Raw genomic sequence first — 12,591 nt, forward strand, 5'->3', positions numbered from 1 at the left:
GATTCCTTTTACTGGTCTCTTAATATAGTCTAGTCCCTTTCTAAATTGATTCCTTCTTATAACTAGGAAAAATTAGTTCCATGAGGACTCAGTCATAACAGTGATGGTAATAGCACCCAAGTCCATATTTTACTACAAGACACTGTGCCAAGTGCTACATGAGCATTTTCACAACAGCAGTAGATGCTTGCTTGTGGTGGGATTTCACTAGAAAGCCCACACGGGCATTGAACCCTGGCCCTCCAGTCTCAGCATCCTGGATGCTGGGACCACAGCTGTGGGCCAGTATGCCTAGCTTACTACTTGTAAGATCATTGAAAGGTTTAAATAATCACCATAAGACTTTATTAAACCATCCTGTTTTGGGAGGCCACTTGTTCCTGGCTGCCCAGACCCGAAATAACCATACAGATACGGTATTAATTAAATCACTGCTTGGCCTATTAGCTCTAACTTCTTATTGGCTATCTCTTAATTTAACCCATTTCCATTATTTTATATTTTACCACGAGGCTTGTGGCCTATGGCAAGGTTCTGTTTTCGGCAGAGGCTCCATGGCTTCGCCTTGACTCTGCCTCCTTTCTCCCAGCATTCAGTTTAGTGTCCTCCCCTCCCCACCCCCAGCTCTACCCTGCCCTATCAACAAGGCCAAGGCAGTTTCTTTATTCACCATACAGAGGGGAATCCCACATCAGTCCCTAAGCTCAGCAGTTTAAAGTACACTCATCACACATGTTCAGCTTGGCTGGAGGTTGGCTGACCCCAGCTGGACCCAGTTAGGTATTTCCAGCTCAGGGAGAGACAGACTTAGGGATAGTGATTCAGCTTTGTGATAGAGCACTTACTTATCTTCTGTGGAGTCCTTGATTTGATCCCCATCATTGAATGAAGGAAGAAAGAAGAAAGAAAAAGCAAACTAGGTAGAAAGATTCCAAGCCCTAAGCTGCCACTGCTGCTGCCACCACCAGCAGCAGCAAATGCATTTGCCACATAATTTCGAAGATCCCCAGAACTCACATAAAAAGGGCAGGTGGATGTGTTGGCTTGCCTGTGATCTCATCCCATAGGAGGTAGAGACAAATGCTGCAGCAAACTAGGTACCAAACTAAGTGAAGCAGGAGCTCTTGGCTTAGTATAGAAAGTGAACAGCATGTAAGGAAGAAACCCATTGTCTCTCTTGCACCGCCACATGCATACACTGTACATGTACCAGCTATGTGCTCACAGGCATGTGAGCATGCATGCACACACATGCACATACCACACACACATACGCAAATAAAATTCTGGCTAGCTGAGATGGTGCACACCTTTATCCCAGCATTTGAGAGGCTGAGGCAGCGGATGGTAAAATGGTGAGCATTTGCAAAACAGCAAGATCCTGTCTATAAAAGGAGAGAAGTAAACTCAGCAAAATCAAACAGAATTGTATTGGTTAAAGCTCTGCTTTTAACCTTTGTTTCGGCCTGGGTTTTGTCGCTTCAAGATAATGTTCATGTCCTGCTTAGTTTTAATGGTCAACGTGACACATTCTGGGAAGAGAGCCCTTCAACAGAGTGATTTCTCGGGAAGTTTGGATGTGGCCATATCTGTAGGAGATAATCTTGACTGATGATTGATGTGGAAGGGTGGAGCCCATTGTGGGTGGCACCATCCCTATGCAGGTGGGTTTGGGCTGTATAAGAAAGCTAGCTATGGGACTGGAGAGAATGCTCAGCTGTTAAGAGCACTTGATGCTCAACCATGAAGATAATAGTTCAGTTCAGAGCATCCACATCAAATAAGTACCTGTAACTCCATTTCTAAGGGATCTGATGGTGTCTTCTGGCCTTCATGGGAACCCCTACCCAACACATGCACACACATTAATTAAATGCATAAAGAAAAATTAAAATAACTTTTTAAAAAAGAAAGCCGGCTAAGCATGAGCTAGCAAGGAAACCGGTGAGCAGTGTTCCTCCCTGGCTCCTGCTCCAGGTTCCTGCCTTCACTTCCCTCCACTGGAAATGAAAGCTAAACTTGCTCTTCCTCGGGTTACTTTCGGCCATGGTGTGCATCCCAGCAACAAAGTCACTAGGACAGTTTGTTGGGATGTCTCTGTGGGTGAACAGATCCAAGAACAAACGTGGTAGGAGAGAGCGGGCTCCTGCTGGCTGTGACTTTCACAAGTGTGTTGTTTCATGGGTGCCTCATAAATAACTAGATATAACAGAAAATAAAATATTGTTCCTTATGTTTACCCAAGAAACACTGAAAGCTTTAAAAAGTATTATTATTTTATTTTACTATTTTATGTGCATAGGTGTTGTGCCAGGGTGTATGTCTGTAGATTCCCACCTAGCTGGTATGCGCAGAGGCCAGAAGTTGGCTCCCCTGGAACTGGAGTTACAGACAGTTATGAGCTGTCTTGTGGGTGCTGGGAATCAAGCCCAGTCCTCTGGAAATATAGCCAATGTTCATAACCTTAGAGACTATTTCCAACCCTGCAACAAATATTTTTTAAAATCAAACGACCATCATTGACCCGGCATGGTGGCACACGACCCGGGCTTGGGGGACTGAGGCAGGTAGGTCTTTGTGAATTCAAGACCAGCCTGGTCTACATGTCTTGTTCCAAACCATCCAAGACTACACAGTGCTAGCCTCTCCTACAAACAAACAAACAAACAAACAAACAAACAAAAAATGATTTCCCCCAATTCCAAACACAGAGGTTTCCTTACTTGCATCTTCTGGGTGGTGGGGGCAGAGTCTCACTATACAGTGTAGGGTGTCTTAAACCTGCGTTTTCCTATCTCAGCATCCCAAAGCCTGGGACTAGGGGCCTGCATCGACAGATCTGGTTTGAATGCACTTCCCGACTTAAATAAAAAATAATAGTAAATACATAATAAATAAAACTTTCATTCAGGCATTTTGGAATACAAGTTTACAGACTTCCTTTGAGCAAGAGAAATGAAAGTATTTCTTTGAAAAACACTGTAAACATTGATACGAACCCTAAGTTTTCTCATTCTCTTCAATGGATGCGTTTTCCTCCCCATGTCTCCACGCTAGCAAGTTATCACGAACAGTATGACTGGTTGTACGGCCAACATTTGTTTCAGAACTCGTGTTTCATTGCCTTAATACTGAGGTGTAGCGAAAACACCTTTCTCACCTGGAATTGAGCTCTTTTGCTTGTCTCTTGGGGAACTGAGAGGGAACCCAATACCCTTCTGCTCAAGGCTCCATCCCAGGGACTCCCGCCTCAAGGCTCCACCCCAGCGGCCCCGCCCCGCCCTCTGGCTCCACCTCCAGGGCCCGGCCCCGCCCCCAGTTTCGGACGTCGCGTTCGGTTTCCGTGGTTACGCCTCCGCTGCTTGGGCTCTGGGGCTGGCCGGGAGAGCCGCGGCCGGCTGGCGTTCGGGCCGAAGCCAGCGCCCTGAGAACTCCGGGTCCTTAAAGGCGGGTGTACCCGGAGAGGAGACAGACGTCCGACCGCTGCGAAGCTGGTGCTGGTGGTCGGTAACTGACAGGGGTGGGTGGCGGGCCTCCAGCTCTGCGCAAGCGCGCGGGAACTGCAAGTCTTAGACACACCCACAGAGAAGCTCTCTGGCGCGACGCTTGGGTTCTTGTGCCAAGCCGCGGACTTTTCTAACCACAGTGTACTCATAAATTCAGGAGAAGGTGACACCAGCACCCATCCTTTTCGGATGAGCAAACTGACTCCCAAAGAGATGTGGTTGGACCGTGATGCACACCAGGCTGTCTGGTTTCCCGTACAAAATGCCCAAGGCTACTTTAACCAACCTTCAGAGCGCCCCTGCCATTGTTTTCTCTTACTTGAGTTAACTGACACAGGAAAGAAAATCAGGAGCCTTGACTTAAAGTTCCCACTCTTTCCTAGTTTATAATGGATGAAATTATAGCCAGTTCTTTTTTCGATATTCATAACCCTCACATTTTCATTGATTGCTTTTTATGTTTTTGTTAGCGTTCATATCCCAAGGATGGAATAATCCGAGGAAATCTTCCTACTGTTATAAGATTAGGCTAGAGTTGTGAAAAGCCCTCCAGAGAATGTGTGGTTAAGCCTTTTCTTTTCCAAGCTGTATTCTTGCTGCCTACGCAGATAGGGTGGTAAGTTTTTTTTTTTCTCCCACATTTGGTTAAGATTTAATTTTTTTTTTCTGTGTTGTATTTTGTTTTTGAGGCAGGGTCTCTCGATGTAGCCCTGGCTCGCTATGTAAACTAGGCTACTCATAGAGATCTGTCTTCATCTGCCTCCCGTGTACTGGGATTAAAAGCATGTTCCATCATACCTGGCTAATTTTTTTTAAATGTTACAATATATATTTTTGATGGTGGCACCATTTAAATAAGGGGGAAATCCCAGTTATGCTCTGTCATTAATAAAGTCATTTAAGATGGATAAAGGAGGAAACTAGATCATAATTAAACGGCAATAATTCAGTAGACATTGTGGTTATTCCAGATCTAATAACGGAATCTAAAGAAGAAAATATATCAGCGAAATTACTAAAAAAAATATTGCTTTATTTAGCCACAATGCCTCCCACTCAAGCAGAAAGTGTTATAAAGAATATTATACGAGAAATAGGACAAGAATGTGCAGCCCACGGAGAGATTGCATCTGAAACAGTGGTTGCTTTCATGGTAAGAATGATTAATTTTGCAAATTACTGTCTTAGCAAAATTTTTAAAATGTGGTACCCAGTGTTGGGAGCGTTCCTAGATGCTTTTTAGTTGGAAACATATTGTGATCATCAGGTGAGTTAGTGAAAAACATCTTTTCTGAGTCTGTAAAGCGTGGTAGATTTACAGTGGCTGACTTGGGAGATCCTGTGACGCTTGGAGACCTCGATCATGTTCTGCTGTGACGTTTTAACGTCTATTTTTGTTCAGATATATACTGAAAAAGTGACTCCTTGCTTTAATTTCTGTGTTCTTGGCTTGGGTAACAACACACAGTGAAGGCGAGGTACACCGCAGCTTCCTGCTCTAAAGCTGTAACCATTGCTTTCAGCCTCTTTGTGTGTACTCTTCTAGCCCTTATTCAAATTTGATGTTTATTTCCGTCTCCAGACTTTGATGACCATGGTAGTGACTGGGGTGATAAGAAATCTACCTGAGCATCAAGGCAGTTGGCTAAAAATGGGAATGAATTAATTTCATAATATGAAATAAAATTACTTAGCATACAGGGCTGGAGAGATGGATCAGTGGTTAAGAACACTGGCTGTTCTTCCAGCGGTCCTGAGTTCAATTCTCAGCGACCACATGGTGGCTCACAACCATTCGAAATAAGGTCTGACGCCCTCTTCTGGCCTGCAGGCAGACACTGTACATAATAAACAAACAGACAAATACAAAAACAAACAAATGACTTAGCATGCTCTGTTTCTAGGTGAAAGCTGTTGTCCTGGATCCAAGCAATGGCTTTAACATGGATAGAACCCTCATCAAAAGCGATGTGCAGAAACTTGTTAAGGTGATTGACAGTCCTCTTGTTTGAGGTTTTAAATACAATTTTAAATACAGTATTTGTGTTATCCATCATTGTCTTCAACAGTGTTACAAAGGAATACAAAGTGGTGGTATAAATAAATGAGGGGTCATTTTCTAGTAGAATAAAGTCTGGAGGTGCCTAGGTTGTTCCTGGCTTCCTTGGTCCTCATTCTTGGCTTTCCCCCATGTCACAGAGTCATTGTCATACCTCCTGATGGGAGGAGAAAGACAAAGGGAAAAGTAGTTGCTCCAGTCAAATGTGTTGTCACTTTCCATCCAAAACTAAGAGTTTCTTATGGTTATATTTACTGGTCAAGTGCGGTTGTAAGTGGCCCTAAGGACACTTAATGCGAACCTGTGGTTTCGTGTTAGTAGGGAAGGTGGGGCCCAGGTGTCAGGGCTAACAACGCCTGCCACAGTGTTCTGGTGAGACCCTGCTCGTTATCTAACATTGAGACGGTCAACAACTGTACTGTGGAGTTAAATAGTTCTGAATTAAGACCTGCATAATGGATTCCATGTAATTATGTTAAAGTCAAAGCAAAAATTACCTTACTAAGCAAGGAAATGTGCTTGAAAACCTGTTTTTAGAACCCAAGAGGAGGACTTTAGATATCTGTAATGTCCAGTGTCTTAAGTCGGAGACTCCAATTTAGTTGCTTCCTCTGTATTTCCTAAAAGTTCAACGTTGCTGTCTGTCCTAGCCTTAATGAATTTGTTTCCTTTCTTCACGCGAAGGAAGTGTGAGCTGCCCCAAACCTGTATGTGGCGATTTTATTGACTCGCAGAAATGGCAGGGGAATGTTTCACTAATCCCCACCTTCTCTCACAACCTGAAGGAGAGACAGTAGGTCTATTGCAGATGTGGTAGGGGTGGGGAAGACTTGCAAACCTAGAACTGGGGAGGAGAGTGTCTTATCAGGATGATGCTGCAGAAACTCCCTGAGACCACAGGACAGCCTAAAGTTGGCCTTGGTGAACTTTAAGTGTGGTATAAATGCTGTTCTTAGCAATAGGGAAATGGTTGTGATATTCAGAAACTATGGGAGGTTACAGAGGAGATTCAAGGATTGGTCCAGGAAGCAGTTTTAGGTTTTTTCCCTCCCTAATTCAGCTGAGTTGTTAAGCTTCAAGTTCAGTATCCTTTTAATGTGGTACAAGCACAACTTCTCACAGTATGCGGTAATCTTTTATTTTGTTTGTTTTGTTTTTTATTTTTCGAGACAGGGTTTCTCTGTGGTTTTGGAGCCTGTCCTGGAACTATCTCTTGTAGACCAGGCTGGTCTCGAACTCACAGAGATCCGCCTGCCTCTGCCTCCCGAGTGCTGGGATTAAAGGCGTGCGCCACCACCGCCCAGCGAGTACGTGGTAATCTTAACAACAGTAATTGTTGCCTGTTTTTACTCAATTAAAAGCCACTGGATAAAGGCACCTTTGGATTTGTAAAGTCTACTGTAAGGTCACTCCCCCACCCAGGGACCTAGGTGCACAGACAGGCTGCTTAGTCTTGTCCTTTCCCTCCGCACTCCTAGGAGAGCAGGGCTGGTGGGGCTGGGGACGGTTCAGAGGGATGCTGCTGTCTGCCTTCCAGCAGCAGGTGTGTGAAGGGCAGGGCCTGGATGGGAGGAGTCCAGGAAGGCCAGGTGAAAGGGAGGCGGATGGGTGATCATCCAAGTCTAGAGAGGGCATGCATCATTTACGTGTGTGCTGGGAGAGGGGAGCAGAAGAAATCTAAAAATGAGTAGAAATCGAGAAACTGTGTGAGGGGATGAGGGTAACTGAAGCAGAGTTTTATAAAACGTGACCTCCACCATCAGTAGGGTGTTAATCAGACCCAAATAATATACAGGAGTTCTGGGAGAGTTATAGAATAGAGTACAAGTTTAAACTCACCAACATGTCAGGCATCTTGCCTTCAGCTAGACCTGGTAAAGAACTTACTGTGTTGATCGTGGAAAATATAAACCCTGATGTCCTCAAGGAAGAAAAAGATTACAATAAAAGTGGTTGTCGCTGTTAGGAATATTTCCTAACGCGAGCTCCCTGCTGACGCAAAATTCCCAATCAAGCCAAATCAAAACAAGCCAAATTAAGAAATATCCAGGCTTAATGGGAGTTCTGCACTCTCGGGTGGCCCAGAGGGAGAACGGGGAAGGGAAGCCGAGCTCAGGAACTCCAACACCGGGAGAAAGGAAAAGGGATCACGTGTTCCTCTTTTGGGAACTTATTTAAATACCCTGGGAAGTGGTCCTGACCCCTCCTGTGGGGTCAGGACCTGGCCTGCTGGAATTTGGAGTCCAGACCAGGCCTGGGGGCTGGGATAGATGCGAGGGGCTGGGGCCTATGCTCCCAACTCGACAATTGCCTGATCATCAGGACCACTGCTGTGATGTTTTTCTCTTTATTGTTTCTCTCCTCTCTCCCTCCCCTCTCTGGCCTTTTTTGTAGTTCTGGCTGAAGCTTGTGTAGGTCCTCCAGGTGCTGTTTCTTGAGATGCTAGCATTGCAGGAGTATACCATGATGCTTTGCTCATTTTCTTCTTGAAAATAACTTAGAAGAGCAAACCTCAGCTGATAGACTGCTTGCCTGGTATGCATAAAGCCCTGTATTAGATACCCAGGCATTCACTGCATAAGACCAGGTGTGGTAATCCGAGCAATGGGGAGGGAGTGGGAGCAGGAGGATTATCAATTCAAGATCATCCTCAGCAACATAGTGAGTTTGAGACCAGCCTGGTCTATATGGTCTTTGTCTCAAAATCCAAAACACAAGCAAACAAACCACTTGAGTGTTTTGGAAAATATAGTAGAAGCATTCATGCAATGTTCTCTTCTAGCTTTGTGTGGCTCGACTGTTGGACAGTAAAAATCCATCCCTGGACACCATTAAGATGCAGGTCTACTTCGATATGAATTACACGAGTCGAGGTAACATAAACACTTATTTTCGTGCATTTTAAAAGAGGTTTTTTTTAAACATTGCATTTTAGGTAAGAAAGGTTTGATTGACAACAGATTTAATTGTTTAATGAAATACATTTTTGTCAGTCTTGATATTTTCCATCTTTGATCTGTTAGGCAATCTTTTGTTATTATTAATAAAATATTTGAGACAGTTTACACAAAGAAAAAGTTTGCTTGGGTCCAGTTTTAGAGCATTTTGTACAGGCTTTGTTGGCCATGTTGCTTTCGACCATGGAGGCACATCATGGCAGAAATATGTGTCTCATAGTTGGGATGTGAAGGAGAAGAGGAGGCAGGGAAGTCCCCAAAGGACACACCTCCAGTGACACCAACACTTCCCACGGGATCCCACCTCTTCAAGGTCAACCATCTCTAACCCTTTAACACATGAATGCTGGGAAGCAATTCACCGTGTCTAAGAACAGAATAGTGTTGGAACTTCAAAGGAGAAAAATGCTTGTTGCCTTTAAGAATGCTAAAAGTCAACTTAAAACTATACACTTGTAAAATTATGTTTCCAAGTTTATCTATTTTTAACCTTTACGGGACAAATATATAACAATTAGAAACTAAACCATTGAAGTTAAAATTCTTAATTTTTAGATTTTCTTAGTCTTGGTTTGTTATTTTATAATATTTAAATTATGTAATAATTATGTAAAGTATTTAGTGGGAAGTTTAAGTTAAGAATATATTTTATTATATTTATTATATTTTCTATTTATATTTAAGGTATATATCAAAGACATGTTAGAAATGGGGGAAAATAAACTTTTTTAATAATGCAGTCATGATTAATTTGGTGATTTCTTTCTGAACAGTAAGCGTTCAGTTGTGATAATATATAAATAATATCTCTTATATTTTTGCTTTTTTATATTTATCTATTTATTATGTATACAATATTCTGTCTGTGTGCATGCCTGAAGAGGGCACCAGATCGCATTACAGATGGTTGTGAGCCACCATGTGGTTGCTGGGAATTGAACTCAGGACCTTTGGAAGAGCAGGCAATGCTCTTAACCGCTGAGCCATCTCTCCAGCCCCCATTTTTGCTTAATAACAATGAAATTCCAAAACATGGAATTAGAGAAAGTCAATTCCTATTTTTTCAGTTTGTAAAAGTTCTCAGTTGCTTTTCTAGTGGAATTATAGATATAGATGTTGCCTTGTGACTGGGAGTGTTTACTAAGTTACATGAATTGTTATGCCAGTAAAGGTGGTCTCCAGCCACAACACAACACAGGAAATAAGAAGGATAAATTCTTTAGGCATTTACTGGCAAGTTTGCTTTTGTCAGCTTAGCACAGTGAGGATCACTGGAGAGAGGAACCTCAATTGAGAAAGTGACTCCATCATGTTGGCCTATAGGCAAGTCTCCGAGTGTTTGCTTGATTAATTACGGATGTGGGAGGGTCCAGCCTATTGTGGGCGGTGGTAACCCTGGGCTGAACAAGAAAGCAGGCTGAGCAAACTCCTGGGAGCAAGCCAGTAAGCAGCTTCAGTTCCTGCCTCCAGATTGCTGCCCTGGCTTCTCTCAGTGATGTGGAAGTGTAAGCTGAACAAACCCTTTCCTTCCAGATTGCTATTGGTCATGGTGTTTATAGAGACCCTAACTAAGACGATGCAGTATTGCATTATCAGTAATATTATTCAAAGGACATTTACTTAGGAATAAAATAAGTATAATTGAAGAAGAATATATAGACTACACATTTAATGTTGTACTACATATATTTACATATTTATGTGTGCTGACATTTATGTTTTGACAGAATACTCTATTGAAATTCCTGTAATAACGTTTCCGTATTCAGGCTTCTTGATGGCCACTGTATTTTATTTCATCATTATATCTTAAGAAGTCAGGGTTTAGGATTTAGCCCAGGGGGGTTCAAATCTAGCATTGAAGGTAGGGTGTCAGGGGCTTTTGTTTTCATCAAATTGCCACACACTAACCAGTTTTTCTCTAGTCCTTATCTGAGGAGAATTCTAAGTATTGAAGAAGTGAAATACTGTTATTTGCTAATTTTAGAGGACTTTCTTGAAGAGCATCACCGGGTCTTGGAGTCCAGATTGTGTGCTGTTAGTAGAGAAATTACAGACAACAGAGCATGCGCTAGAGAAGAACTGGAGAGTCTCTACCGAAAGATCGTTAGCTATGTGTTACTGAGGTCTGGGCTGGGATCCCCCACAGACATCAAGATTGTCAGGGAGGCAACAGGTAAAAGAGAGTAATGAACCCATATGCCCATTGTACTAATGTGTATAGTCTGCGCATGTGTGTTTGCGCCTCTGTGTGAGTGGAGGCTTGTGCGCATATGTGCACATGTGTATGTAGAGGCCAAAGACTGACGCTGCCTTCCTCCGTGCTGTCCGCTTTATTTACTAAGGCAGGGTTTCTTACTGAACCCAGAACTCTCCATTTCGTTCTGGCCAGTCTAGGTAGCCAGCTTGCCTCGGGGATCCCCAGGCTCCCCCTCTATGATTCTGAGGTTCCTGGCTGGCTGCGCGCCTGCCCAGTATTGGCCTACAGGGGTCTGAGAATACAAACTCTGTCGTCACACTTGTGTGGCAAGCACTGGACCCTCTGAGCATCTCCTTAGTCCCTGCCATTGTATTTTATAAAATATGCTAAAGATTGAAATTTCCTTCTTAGCTGAAAGAAAATCAGCACAGATAAGAAGTTCAAATGTACCCAGGTTCCTAGAAATGTTTAAGAATGTATGTGACTTGAAAGTAGAAGGGGACTGTAAGGAGGGAGAGCAGAATCAAAGCGGAGAACAAAAGAGGGAAACAGGAGGACAAAATACTCAGTTTTCTCTCATATATGGAATTAATATATGTATGACATGAATTCATAGAGGGAACTGTCTGTGGGGAGCAGGAGGAGTGGAGAAGAGGGGAAGGGGAAGGTAATGGGGATGTAAATATGGCCGAAGTACAATCATGGAACATGGACTCTGAAAATGTCATGATGAAACCCATTATTTTCTGTGCTAACAACAACAACAATAATATTTTTTTTAAACTTATGAAAGACAACAACCACCAATAAACAAAAGCCTTATAGGCTGGAAAGGTGGCTCAGTGTTTAAGATTGTTTGCTGCTCTTCCAGAGGACCTGAGTTCAGTTTCCTGCACCATTGTCAGGCAACTCACAGACTCAGCACCCTCTTCTGGCCTCAGGAGCACTGGAACACATGATATACACTCACACAAAGACTCCCACTTAACACATAAAGAACAATAAATCTTAAGCTACCCAGGTACGTTTCACTGACACTGTGTCAGTGAAATAGTGTTCATTTTCTTGGAGGCTGGGTTTTCCCGTGACCCTTCCACCTCACGAGGGGACATGGGCAGCATTGTCAGGGTACTGAGCAATGGGGTGGTTGGGCCAGCTGGAAAGGAATGCCGCATATGGCTGGAGGGCATTGAGTCTTGTGTCTGATTAGGATCTTGAAAGAGGAAATCTTTTTATTCTCGGGAAATGGTCGTCCAATTTATACTTTAAAATGAGCATAGAGGTAGGCATAGTAAGCCTGGCTGTAATCCCCAGCACTTGGGAGGTGGGACACAGGAGAATCAGGAGTTCAAGTCACATGAGATAGGCACATCCTTCTTACAGACAGAAAGACGCTTTCAGTCCAAGCCCTGTTGCCTTTGTTCTGCCGTTCTGTTTTTCTGCCATCTATTGCAGCTGCCCTGCAGAGTGTTTTTCCTCAGGCTGAGCTGGGGACATTTCTGACTCTTAGTAAGAAGGACAAAGAGCACCAGCTGAAAGAGCTCACCATGATCGTAACTGGAATTCGGTTATTTAACAGAGACTGTGGGAAAGGCGGAGAAGGCATTGATGATCGTAAGTGCACGGTTAGGCTGATTCGGAAAGTTCTGTGCATTTAAGGCTTAGCTTCACAGTGGAGCAGACAGCACACACCAGACCACTGACACTCAGAAGGCAGAGACAGGTGGATCTCTGTGAGTCCGAGGCCAGCCTGGTCTATAAAGCGAGTTCCAGGACAGCCAGGACTACACAGAGGAACCTTGCCTCGAAAAACAAAAGCAACAACAAAAAACTGTGATTCTCTTCTTCACACTAGCTAGTAGTTCTAAC

At 43.5% G+C, this 12,591-nt stretch overlaps 1 protein-coding gene across 4 annotated transcripts in view; it reads left to right on the plus strand.

The window, feature by feature from the left end:
- Positions 1-3,356: 3,356 nt before the first annotated feature.
- Positions 3,357-12,591, plus strand: part of LOC121458481 (cilia- and flagella-associated protein 206) — a 45,942-nt gene continuing 36,707 nt past the window's right edge. For 3 of the 4 annotated variants that reach the window (XM_041667792.1, XM_041667796.1, XM_041667795.1), the window contains exons 1-7: positions 3,357-3,507; positions 3,977-4,122; positions 4,547-4,659; positions 5,411-5,494; positions 8,348-8,438; positions 10,510-10,698; positions 12,178-12,336. In XM_041667792.1, the coding sequence (XP_041523726.1) occupies positions 4,552-4,659; positions 5,411-5,494; positions 8,348-8,438; positions 10,510-10,698; positions 12,178-12,336 (631 nt within the window). In that variant the 5' untranslated portion in view covers positions 3,357-3,507; positions 3,977-4,122; positions 4,547-4,551. The remainder of the gene's footprint in view (positions 3,508-3,976; positions 4,123-4,546; positions 4,660-5,410; positions 5,495-8,347; positions 8,439-10,509; positions 10,699-12,177; positions 12,337-12,591) is intronic. The other variant, XM_041667793.1, reaches the window with a different exon arrangement.

Source organism: Microtus oregoni, unplaced genomic scaffold, assembly GCF_018167655.1.
Source record: "Microtus oregoni isolate MIOR12 unplaced genomic scaffold, Mior012 000017F_ref0000208, whole genome shotgun sequence".
NCBI classification, from domain to species: domain Eukaryota; kingdom Metazoa; phylum Chordata; class Mammalia; order Rodentia; family Cricetidae; genus Microtus; species Microtus oregoni.